The sequence below is a fragment of the Eufriesea mexicana genome, unplaced genomic scaffold (genome assembly GCF_001483705.2).
Source record: "Eufriesea mexicana isolate 0111107269 unplaced genomic scaffold, ASM148370v2 scaffold474474834, whole genome shotgun sequence".
Lineage (NCBI taxonomy): Eukaryota > Metazoa > Arthropoda > Insecta > Hymenoptera > Apidae > Eufriesea > Eufriesea mexicana.
The window spans coordinates 224,061-236,258 of NW_016907907.1; the positions used below are offsets into that span (position 1 = coordinate 224,061).

General features: G+C 49.9%; 1 protein-coding gene across 1 annotated transcript in view; it reads left to right on the plus strand.

Annotated features, from left to right (window-relative positions):
* Positions 1-12,198, plus strand: part of LOC108555517 (uncharacterized) — a 74,805-nt gene that overhangs the window by 20,032 nt on the left and 42,575 nt on the right. Inside the window, exon 2 of the mRNA XM_017911183.1 lies at positions 5,022-5,081. Within this exon, the coding sequence (XP_017766672.1) occupies positions 5,048-5,081 (34 nt within the window). The 5' untranslated portion in view covers positions 5,022-5,047. The remainder of the gene's footprint in view (positions 1-5,021; positions 5,082-12,198) is intronic.

Sequence of the window (12,198 nt, forward strand, 5' to 3'; positions counted from 1 at the left end):
AGGCAACCGGGGAGGACGATTTAACGCGAAACAATCAGAAACGACGTAGCCGACCGCATTATGACCGCCATTATTCCACGACCAAGCACCGTAGATCCGGATCCGCGTCCTTATTCCTCTGATCGATTCGACCCTCCGCGTTCGGTCTCTTGCTCGATCAACCGTGCGCCCTCTGCTGTCCACTCGTTCGCGGGAAAAATGGCGGATGAACGGAAACCGCGCCGTTCACGATTTCGTGCTCCAAGGCTCCATCCCGGCTCCATCCTGGAGAAAAAAATAGCAATCTTCATCATCCTTACGATCGAAGGTTCATCTCTGGAAAACTCCTCCGTGCTAATGACGGTAATCTCGCGAGCCAAGAAACGTATTTTCTTAACCAGTCATCAAGTAGCTTTTTGCGTTCATTTCGGTGTTCGTTACTCGATCGATATTTTCTGGAGGATTCACCTAGTCAGGGTTTACGCGTATACCCCGTTCTTATTAGGCTTATAAACGATCCACGTAGAACGTAGTAACCCGTTTACAACGGGTCGATACACGTGGTTGCTTATGCACACCGATAAGGAATAGCAAAGACGTTTATTCGGCAACTTAGATGCCATCGAGCAAGCTGCTTAACTACGTATAACAGGTTTACCCCGGACGTTTCGCGTATGCGCGTCACGGTTGGAATTATCGATCCTTAGATCGTGTAATTTCATTATCGCCTCTGATCGCATTCTCGATGCATAATTATCTACGACCTATGCTTCGATTAACATACTCGAACTACCAGATCGATACACCGACCAAGCCTCTCCCCGAGGCTCTGTGCGCGCCAAAAATTCGCCCCCCTCGGTAAGTCATCGCTCATCTCCGGCGTTCGACCCTCTCGCGTCCCGTGGTAATAGCTTGGATTTTTCTGTCGAGGGCACGGAAAGTTGGTCCGGCGATTTCGTTGGCAAAAAGCCGCGTACGACTGTTGGAAGTTCGCATGTACGTATCGTAAACGGTTGTTTTCTCATTGAGGCCAGACTCGATGGACTCGCCTGGCGAACAACAATCAACCGCAGGGACCCTGTTACGCCACGGATCCAGTTTTTCGTGGAACTTACCTCCATCACGGTTTAACGATCGGGCACCGGCGCGTCGTATATACGAACGAGCCCGATCTTCCACGGGGTACGTACATACGTACGTGCACACACCGTAGAACGGAAAAACGCGGCTGCCTCGGCGAGATGCGTTTTCCTTTCCGCTCGGAACGAGCGACCCAGCAGGGTGATCGCTCAGGTAGATCTGACAGGCCGCAAAAAGGCTTGCCTGTAAAAGGTTTCCAACGCGCGTCTTATTGGCTTTATTTTAATTTCGTTCGGAATAATTGGTGAAGATCCGATCGACGTCTGTAAAAATGCTCGCTCGGCCGACTCGGTGGCGTTCCCCGTGCTACTTAATGTTCTGGAAAATTGAAGATCCTCGTTTTCTGCCCTATGCCAGCGCAGCGAAAGGAAGTTTGCCGCTCGGCTCGCCGTTCTTTCTACTTCGCGGGGCGGTTTTAGCGAAATTACAGCGGCCGTTTCAATTCATCTGCTTTACCTCGGATTGATCGGCGCAAAAATCGCGAAATTGGATAGATCAGCCAGTCTTCCGCCAATTGATATCCTCTTCTTCTGCAACATTCGCGGGGTAACGTTCCGTTAAGCTCCAGATACTGCGACCGTGAATTCCTCCGCATCTCACTCGATACACTCGATTTCCCGTCATCCATCATTTCGCGCGCATCCCCATACCAGCGTTTTGCAGTTCGCCGCGTCGAACACGTGTTACCGGCGACTCTAACAGATGCGAGAAGAAAGATTCGAGATTCCTGGAAACCCTCGTCGACCGTGTGCCATGCGGTCATAGAGTTTACGACGTTGACACTTAATAGACCGGATTACTCTCACCTACGCGAGCGCTTAATTGCCGCGATGATAGTGACCGGCAACCATACGCGAAATAGGGATGACCGGTGATCCCACCGGTTCTCGACCTCTCTCCCGCATCTCCTCTCTCTCTCTCTCTCTCTCCCTCCCCCTATCTCTCTGTCCGTGTGTTTCGCGGCGGAGGTCGAAGCAGGAGAAAAAGAAGCTCGATTTCTGAGTGGCAGCGATCGATCATGATGCATTGCGGTGGTCAGGAACGGCCGATTGTGTCCGAGGTGAGCGAGAGAGAGGAGGATTGCGCAAGAGGATGCTGGAAAGAGAGGCAGAGAGGCAGCGTGGCGTCCTTGCCCGCAGCTCCGAACTGGTTATGTCAAACAGCCGGTCGATGTGTTGGCCTAACCTGCTTTCAGCCCTCCCATATCCACGGTGGACAAGGAGTTGGCAGGGTGCCCAGTGCTCGCCTCTAAATGCCAGTTTTTTAGCCGCCCACTTCCGGCTTCTCGATCGAGTCGTCCATCAAGGCGTCGCATTACGTCTCCGGTGTCCCGGCGTCCCAGGCCCTTGTTTTTTGCCCATTCAACGTCTCTCCATCTCTCCGAGGAATCGTCCCCATGGTCCGCTTGTAGTACCTTGATCGCGGATTTGCTTACGGGTGTTACAACGTGTCGTTGATTATAAGCGGATGAACGGTGCTGGCTGTGCCTACGGACCGGCCCGAACAAGGCTTCTTGGCTTTCTAAACGAGGCAAATGAGTGGGCCGATGCCGATGGGTAGGTATCGCGAGACCGACGCGCAGGGAAAACCGATCGATCTTGGCTAGGACGTTCGATGTCCGCGGACTGGTCTCGATAGCGGTCGGCCACGAGTCGATGAATGGCGGAACGGGCACCACGCGCGCTTATTGCTCGAGCGTGCTGAATAATTTATTACACCTTGACCGTCGCGCCGTGGCAATAGCTCGCGATACGTTATTACGGCACGGCGTACAAAAGCTCGGCATAATTGGCGCGCGGGCCGGGTCACGGGACGAACAGGCGTCGCAGGAAGTGGTCCGTTTAGGTGGCGCGTCGAGTCGAATTCCGGCCAAGATTTCGGGGCTGCCGGCGAGCCGATTAAAACGCGGAAACCGGTCGCCACCGGGTTTATTAAGTTCCAGCCCGCCAATATGCTTAATTAGATGCTATAAACTTTGAACCCGCATTTGCATAAGCTACCATATCTCGGCATTAATCTGTTATTTATGCGCGACAAATAGGATAAACCGAGTTGCCGCTCCACGAAGCCGCTCGGAACCGCTCCGTTCTGCTCGGTGTGTGTATTCGCTGCCGCTGTTCCACATAATTAGCGATACTAATTAATGGCTGTATCCGAGATAATTATGCCGGACAAAACACGGCTGGCCCGGTACGCGATCCTCGGTACCTCGTGCGCGTGGGTCGAGCGTCGACACCGTCGCGTTCGCCATTCGCGTTTTCAATAGCACGGGCGTGAAGTTCTCTCGCGGTCAGTGAAAAAGGAAAAGATCGGCTGCAAATCGATTTCGATAAATTACGATTTTCCCTCGCGATCTTTTACGTGCACCGGGGCCTGGCCGGGGCCTGGCCGGTGCCTGACCGGTACCGGGGCCCGTTTGCAACCTGTTAGCGGCGAGTCTCCCGTGTTTTCGCGTTATTTATTAGCCGATGGAAATCAATCTTCCGAAAGGCGAATAGGCGATTGGTAAATCGCGGTAGATTTCGCGTGGAGCATTGAAAAAGTTAACGAGGCTGTGGCCGAAGTGACTCGAATGGGCGGTCGCGGTCGACGGTCGTATAGGTAGACTATTATCCAGAGGCAGCGATGTAAATCATTTTTGCACATTTATGCGCAACAACGCGGGGACAAATGGTACACCGCGCCGGCCATGTTTCCCCGTTCGTCTGCGCTCGCACACGTGTCTGGTGCGTTGTGCAATTATGTAGAGGCTCGACGACTTTCTCATCTTTCTTCCCCTTGCCGCTTGTCGTATGGTAATAATCATTGTAAATGATAGTTTCACGGTGTGTCTGCCGACGTTGAGCTACCTGAATTTTTCCACCGTTCACCCGTGCTTTCGATATTCCGCGCGTGCTCCATCGAGGCTGAAGCTGGAGATGCTAGTCGCACGAGAGAAACGCGAATTTAGAAGGTTTACCGATCCGACGTATCGAACCCGATCTTCCGCCGAGGCGAAGCTGTTTCGGAAGCTCCGTCGAGAGCTATCGAGAGCTGGTCGTCGCGGCTGAAACAGGCAGATACTTATCCGGTGAAGGCAACGAGTCGAACGTCGAAGGGAAAGCATTCTCCGCGTGTTTTCGATCCCGAACGTCGCCGAGGGACGCGTTGGGAGGCCCTGAACGATCGCTTCTCCTCGATTCGAACATCGTGGCTGACTGATATCTCCCAACGGGGCCCTTCCATCGGAATTTCAGATGTCGTCGATGAAAATTTATCGGGGTTGTTCTAGCCTAGAATGGCCGGACAAATCGGTCGAGCGCGATCCTTACGAATCTTTTCGTCTGTTTACACCCGTCGATCCTGCGTTTCGCGTATGCGCGAGATTTACGAGACGCGGAAGATATATTTTCCATGAACGAGCTGGTTATTCGGGACGACGAGAGTGAGTTATTCGGAATTGGAAATTATGATTTCGCGCGTCGATATGATTTAGAATGGACGATCCACGGACTGACGAGCCCCGGGGGCGGCTGCGTAAAGTCAGTGGGAGACAGCCCGGAACGCGCTAGGAGGATCACCTGTCGTTGCCTATTAGTCAAGGAAAGCTCGTAATTATTAGCGAACGACTGGTAGCCATTAACGTTAAGGAAATATCCTGCTGGACGCCTCGGGCGTGCCGCGCCACGCTTCGTGGGGTTCGATCGCGCTGGTAGGGTGCTATGAATTTCGATATTCGTTCGTGTAATTATGGTAGCAAACGTAACTGTTCCATCCCGTTATGTTGGCAGGAAGCTGCGAAAATCTCTGTTTATGGTGACGTGTCGGTGAACGGTCGCGACGCTGGCATTAATTTACCGTAGAGTCAGCTTCCGTCAAGCTCGAATGCGGAATGTTAATCTGGAGCGGCTTCTTGTTCGCAGGTAGACGTTCAGCGACAAACTAGAGGATGTTCGCCAGGCTCTGCAGGCAGGCTCCAAATGGTGAGTCGAAATTTTCGATTGTCGTTCATTAACTTTAGAAACGTATAATATCGTGCGAGACTCGTGGTAAGGAAATCGGGTCGAACATGAGTATCACGTGCGGGAGACGTGGTAAGGATATCGGGTCGAACATGAGTATCACGTGCGGGAGACGTGGTAAGGATATCGGGTCGAACATGAGTATCACGTGCTGGAGACGTGGCTTGTAGAAATCAACGCAAACAAGACAGGTTTCTTGGTTAACATTCGCTAACGTTTTACTGTCTCAATTGCGCGTTATTCTTCGCCATGTTCGGACGATATTCTACGCGTGATCGTTAATTTTCGTCGATGTTTGTCTATCGAGACATGTCTCAGCTTGCCTGTTACTATATCGCTCGACGCGTGAATCCGTGACTTTGCTGCTTGATTATGTTCCATTTCTCGACGGACTATTTGAACGAACGATTAAGAAAATGGGCGGAATATTTCCGGATGTGCATTGAATCGAGCCGGGTAGCGTTTAAGGCCGGTAAAAAGATTAAAGCGATCGAAATGGTACGATACTCTGTAAACACAATTTGCCTGGGCCGCTCGTAGAGCTGGTCGAGCCGGAAGAAAAATCGACTGGGCCCTCTGTCGAAAGCCTCGGCAGGCGAACCGGTGCTTTCGCTCGGACATTGTAATTAATACGAGGAAGAGTCTCGTTGCTCGGTGGCCCGTCGCCGTGAACTTAGTCAGAGACAATGGGGGGACTCGTACGATATATCACTGCCGCCTGCGCATCCCTCTTATAGGTTACATATACCAGTCCTTAACGTTAAGGCGCGCCAGGAGACGATCCGTCGTGATTTACGGTCGGCTCGGGCTCCCGATTGTTGACTTTCCCGACTTATAATAAATAGAAACGTGTCCGTGCTATCCCTTTACGGAAGAGGCTGCACGATGATGATTCTTCTACCTTGAAACGATCCTCGTGCCCCCCCTAAATGGTAGCCGGTTCTTTAACGTCCGGCAAAGTCCACTTTTTCTGAAAACCGTCGGTCGTTTCGATATCTTCTTTCCCGGTTCACGAATGGAAACGAGCATTTACATTCCCCCGTTTCGAGTTGGCGCGTCCTGCACGCGTCTGGAACGTGGACGATGAGGGATCAGGAATTCCGGAGTCGGAGTGTCTTAGAAAGCAGCACGGACGATCTTGAGTTACAAGCCAGCGACCTGTACTTCCGGGTGGAGTGGCTGGCCCTTTAGGTAGCAGCCATGAACAGCTTGTTGAACACGCCTTAACCCCGATGACCTTGGCTTTGCGGCCTGGCCTAGCCAGACTCGCTGGTTATTAATACGAATGAAGAGGAATCTGCATAAGCTATCCTCGCAGCAGCGCCAAACGGTGTGCATCCTCGTGAATCTCTACGATTAGTCGAATCTTCCGCGCCATCGGTTTCACGCGTATACCCTCTTCGTCTTCCGATTCGGACAGAGATTTTCCTACCAAGCGATCCGAGACGTCTCGATTTATTTCCGAGTATCGAGAGCCATCTTACTCCATCCACTTGGTCCATCGACTCAGCGCTGGTACCTCACGCTCGGTTAGCTCACGGACTCTGTTTGTCAGTCGTATCGTTTCTCGACCCTGCGGGAGAGTGGACCCGAATTTTAACACGGGAGACACGTAACACCCGGGATTCCTTGAAGCGATTATACGGAAAGACGATAAGCGACGACACTTTCGTGGCCGGTGATAATCCAATCCGGACACGGGGGCAAGAAACGGTAGCCGGGTACGGTAGGTAGGATGGAAATGAGACGTTAAAATCACGGAGGCTCGGTCAGTCGTAATGGAGTTATTACGATAGACGAACCGGAGGAGTCGGGGGACGTGGACGAAAAGATGGGACGAAGGGAGAGAAGGTGGAAAGGGTGTAGGGCTGACATTCCTACGGAAGACGAAAGCCTCGATAGTCGGAACCATGAACATTAATAGCTGGCAGACGTATACCGAGTGAAACGATTCCGTTAATGGATCCAGAATCGGCTAGGAGCTGCCGTTGGTTGCAACGGCTATTAGTACGAACAACGAGGGGTACCGGCCGCCAGTTTTCATTCCAATGTCGCGTCACAGCCATGCTTGCTCTCCTGAATCGTATTAGAAACGATCCCGCCGTGTCGTATACTCACAGTAAAGGGACCCGTTTCTACTCCATTCCTTCGGTTTATCAAACGTTCGTTCTCGTTAGATCCGATGTAGGATGCTGATACCCGTGCCATGTTGTTCGTTAAAAGCAAATGAGTCGGGTCTTCCAGCGCGTTTCTCGTTTCTCTGGAAACGTCACTGTACGCGTCGTTGTGGCAGAATTTACGTCCACGTTCGAAACCTTATCAGGGATATGGCGAGGAAAATCGAACGGATAACAGGCGAAGTGTCTAAATGAAATTGACTGAAAATTAACGCAAGAACCAGGTTCATAGAAATATTACGGATTTCTTGGCACCGTCTCGAACGCGTTTCACTCTAATAGCGGACTGATTGCGCGAGCTATCAGGAGTTACGTATATACAGGGTGTCACTCAAAGATAGCCATTCCTCGCAGAAAAAAATATGAAAAAGGTACGGAATGACACTTTTTGGTCTGGAGCTCATTTTTCAACAAAATTTAGTTCAGAAATAGGTGTAGTATACAGAAATTGGGGGATTTAGGCGAACTGTGTCACGTAGCCCCTTGTTACTCTATAGAGTTCGTCACTCGCTCTAGAGAAGCACTCAGAGATGGATATACATATAAAATAATATTTTACAATTATAAACCCATAATTGCAATACTTATCTCCATAGATTCCAGAGTAGACTATTTTTCCTGCTATTCTATAGCTCGATACAGTCATCCACAGTCAGGAGACACGATCCACATCGAAATTCGTAGCGAAAAGCATGCACGCTAATCGAATTTCTCAAGAATGGAGTCTCGATCATGAAAATTTGATTCTTGCTGTTCGAAATATTTTTATGCGTGACTCTACCGGTTTTCTGCAGACACCCTGTATATACCCACGCGTAGGACTCGCAGCGAGGCATTCTACATCCGAATATCCTCTAATAAATGACGAGACAGAAAAGTGCGAGCAGAGTGGTTTGATGGATGTTCCCGAGAGCGAATCGGGCACGTTCGAGGGAAGCAATCGCCGGGAATCCTGTCGACGCAAGAAGAGATTCACGGGCTGTTAAGAAGGTGGTCGCGCTCGCTCGTAGGTTGGCAGTTCTTCTATTAAGGCAGGTCGCGGAGCCGCTGTAAATCAAGGGTCTCCGCGTAAAAGTCCCCGGAGTTATTGCGCCATCTCGCGCCGCTGTAATACGGGTACCCATGTAATGCCGCGCTGTTTTATTTCATAACTAGACGTTCCTACCGAAGATCCCGCTGAAATATAAAGAAGTGAAAGGGAGAAGACATGTCCGTGCTATCGCGTGCGTTTCCTCGCGTTTCTTCGTCCCCTCCTGCCCCCCCGTATAATGTTTCCGTCGTTGTCCTCGCGTCGATCTCGCTAATTTACACGTCAGGCCGGATTAACGAGTCTGTAACCGGCGAAATCGATGAAGCTGGTAATTAGAAATGTCGCGTTTTTCGGCCATTTTTACGACCCCCGGTTCATCTCCTCCTTTTTCTTACTCCACCGGGCCTCCTGAATATTTATCGATGAATCCGTTATGGGATGATCGTGATTTTTAACGTATGCGAGTCGCATGACGTACGGATCCGTCATCGGGGATTTTAAATTGGATCCGGATGCAATTTTTGAGATCTTTGTCATCTTAGTGTTAAGATGGACTCGCGAGACGCTAAAAATGGCTAGGTTCGTCTTCGTAGGTGGTTTCTTCGGGACGTGACGCTGGCGAATGAGAAGGTGCGAATGCCCCAAGCCAATGTGTTAATTCATTGTTAGGTTCGAGTTCCGGGGATTGAATTATTCAACGGGGTACCATTCATTGGGAAAAGAAAAATTGTTCAAGTATCGTCGAGCCTATATGAGTTTGGACTTATATAGGTTTCGAATGGTACAGGTGAAGGAATTTATTTTTGTTTCGATTTATAGCGGTTTTCGCGTCGAAGCAGAAGCGACCGGGTTGGATATTCGTCTCATAGAGGTTTACGAGTGGAAGAGGTTGGAATTATCGAGGTTCGGTCGTATAACGAGCGTAACACTCGTGTTATTCCCCTCTGCGCTTTCTTATTTGGACGTGCACAGTTCCGTCAAGGGCTTCGTAGACTGTCCAAAGTATTCCGCGAATGGTACTTAGAACCTCCCCTTCTATAACCCTGTAATTAACCGAGCAACGCCCTGGAAGTTGGCAGAAGTACAGAAATGTTGGCATAAAAGGCCGAAACGGTGCCAGAGCGCCGACACACGAGTACCATCGATGGTACCCCGATAGAACGGGGGGGCGTGTTCGATCGGTTCCGGTCCGAATATCTTTGTATCGTTCCAGTAATCGGCAAATTACAACGGCCGATCGGGGGTCGTCTTTGGCTTTTCGTCGATGCACGCCGCGATATAAGGAAGCGATTATGATTTTCTGGCAGCGGGTTCGCGTGCCGAGGTCGCGGTCCAGCGGGGAGGCGTGGGAACGGGAACGTCCCCGAGGTTTTAAAGGCTCGAATTAACTCCTTTTTGTTTCTCGCCGTGAAAAAGAATTTCGACGCACAAATTGGCGATGCTCCGTACCCCTGAGAGCCATTCTCCGGTTACGGCTTCCCGTAACGAGACCTTTTCGGTCACCCGTTAGCTTCTTCGCCCATGGCCCCCTCTGGACTTTCCACTCGTCGCGTTCCCTCGAATCACGTGTGAAAGCGTTGCTCGCAGCTTTCGCCTCGCGTGCTCCTATCGAGCTTGGGGTTAGTATCCAAAATAAGCGTACGTGAGCGGAATTCTCGCGAGGCGGAAGGGGAACCCTCGATCGGCGGGGTACTAAAGAATTATGAGGAATTACGCCGAGTTGCAGGGCCGTAACGTCGATTCCCCGTCGCTATTGTCGCGAAACGTTTCCTTGCCGATAAATCGGCATCTCGAGGGTTCCCTTAAATTCATCGGGGTCCATTAGAGCCGCGAAATTCCGGGCCCATGGGACTTCGAGATCGGTATCTAATCTAACGCAATAACTTCCCCGTTGTCGGCCCCCGTTGCCAACCTGTGCTCGTAAATCGCGTTAAAACAATCTCCGTTACCGACTAACGATATTCCACTGGCACGGAAAATTCTGTTGGAGAAAGTGCGATAAGTCTGCCGGGCAATAAAGGTTTCAGCAGCCCGGTTTCTCGCGTAATCTATTCGCGGTTCGCAAACAACGCGGAGAAAAATCATCAACGAGACGGACACGTGTGTGCATGTGGGACGAGCGTGCAAAGAGAAAGGGTGAAGCACGACGACGATCGCGTTGAAACAGAAGAAAAAGGACGTTGATGCAGACAAATTGCGGCGAGTAGCCGAGCTAAGCGCGTGACCGGTGAAAGAGAGGCGACGCTCGATGTTTTTAATTAATGAGCTTCGTTAAGGGAGACATTGTCCCCTTAATCGCGGGGGATAGAGGGTTCGCCAAGACGTCTGACACTTAATTCCGCGTGGTAGCCCGCCGTTCCGCGATTCCTGAATTAATCTACCAATTAATGGCTTCATCTTGCGGCCAGCCAGCGATCGGAAATTATGACGTTCCCCGCGTTCTGCCACGCGCGTTGTAAAAGCCGGACGTTTACGGACAAAGAAGCACAATCACGAGTGTCCACGCGCGCCATCGCTGGAAAAAATTAATCGCGACGAGATACCGGAGCGAGAGACGAGCGTTCCGCGCGAGGATCTTTCGAGGAATCGCTTATCCGTTTTTAACGCCGCGAAATGTACCGCGTTCGTTTCGCAGAAAAACGCAGATAACCGCGTGGAGAACGGTGGCGGTGTTGGAAACACGGCTGGATTCAATTTGGGGGTTCGATAAGGGGACGGAAGTGTTCGGGAGATCGTTAAAATGAGCGAACACCCTAGTCAGATAAAGCGTCTTCTTCTGCTCCAACGTGGTCGCTGACTTAATGTATTCGCGAGATAATTTTAGCACCTGGCTTTTAGCCGCGTTTTCGTTATTATTGCCCGAGAGGATTATTTTTCGGTCATTTTTTCCTGATTTCTTTTTATTTTTTATTGTAAAATCGAAAACGAATACTGTAACTGTTGCAAAGATAAGTTTGGTTGAAGACAAAAATCAATCTAGGAGATAAAATATGAATAAATAGCTTAGAAGATATAAATTAAATAGTTAAGAAGATAAACATTCTGTCGTAGAGTTCTAATGTCCCGCGCCATTTTGCTATACGCTTCCAGCGACATCTGGCACGTTTTTGGCTAATCAAATCTAACCTAACTGTGGAAGTCACTTCAAAGCTAACGCAAAAAAAGCACGTATAGTTATTCTGATTGTGAGACATTATCCCAGTAAAACATAACCCATGCACTGTATTTCACAACAAGTTATGGGCCTAACATGCTTCCACTGCACCATTCTGCTCACAGAACTGACGACACTGTAAATATAAGAAACCTGTATAATGAGCGATAGAATAAGGGGGAGTGTTGAGAGTTTTATCCTCCCGCGCCATGTTGCTAGACGCTTCCAGCGACATCTGGCACGTTTTTGGCTAATCAAATCTAACCTAACGGTGGAAGTCACTTCCTTCCAAGCTACGCAAAGAAAGCACGTATAGTTACTCTGATTGTGAGACATTATCCCAGTAAAACATAACCCATCCACTATATTGAACGACATTTTCGATAAGAATTAGGAGTTCAGGCGAACCGCGTCACGTACCCTCTTGACACTCTCTCAGGAGTCGGGTACAGCCGCAGATGTGTCTTAGAGGAGTCGGTCAGTCTCTCAATCTCTTTTTCTGAAAGAAACATATACCTTCCTTGAGAAATAAAAGATTTCAACGGAGAATGTTATATATCGTAGTTATTTTACTATTAGAATCCATAATCCATAATCCAACAGTAACGTCAACAAAATGCGATAATTTTGACAGAATTGACATCTTCTTGACACAGAGAAGTAACACGAAGGAAGTTTCGTTTCATCGGCTATGGGGATTATTTTTATCTCGGTGCG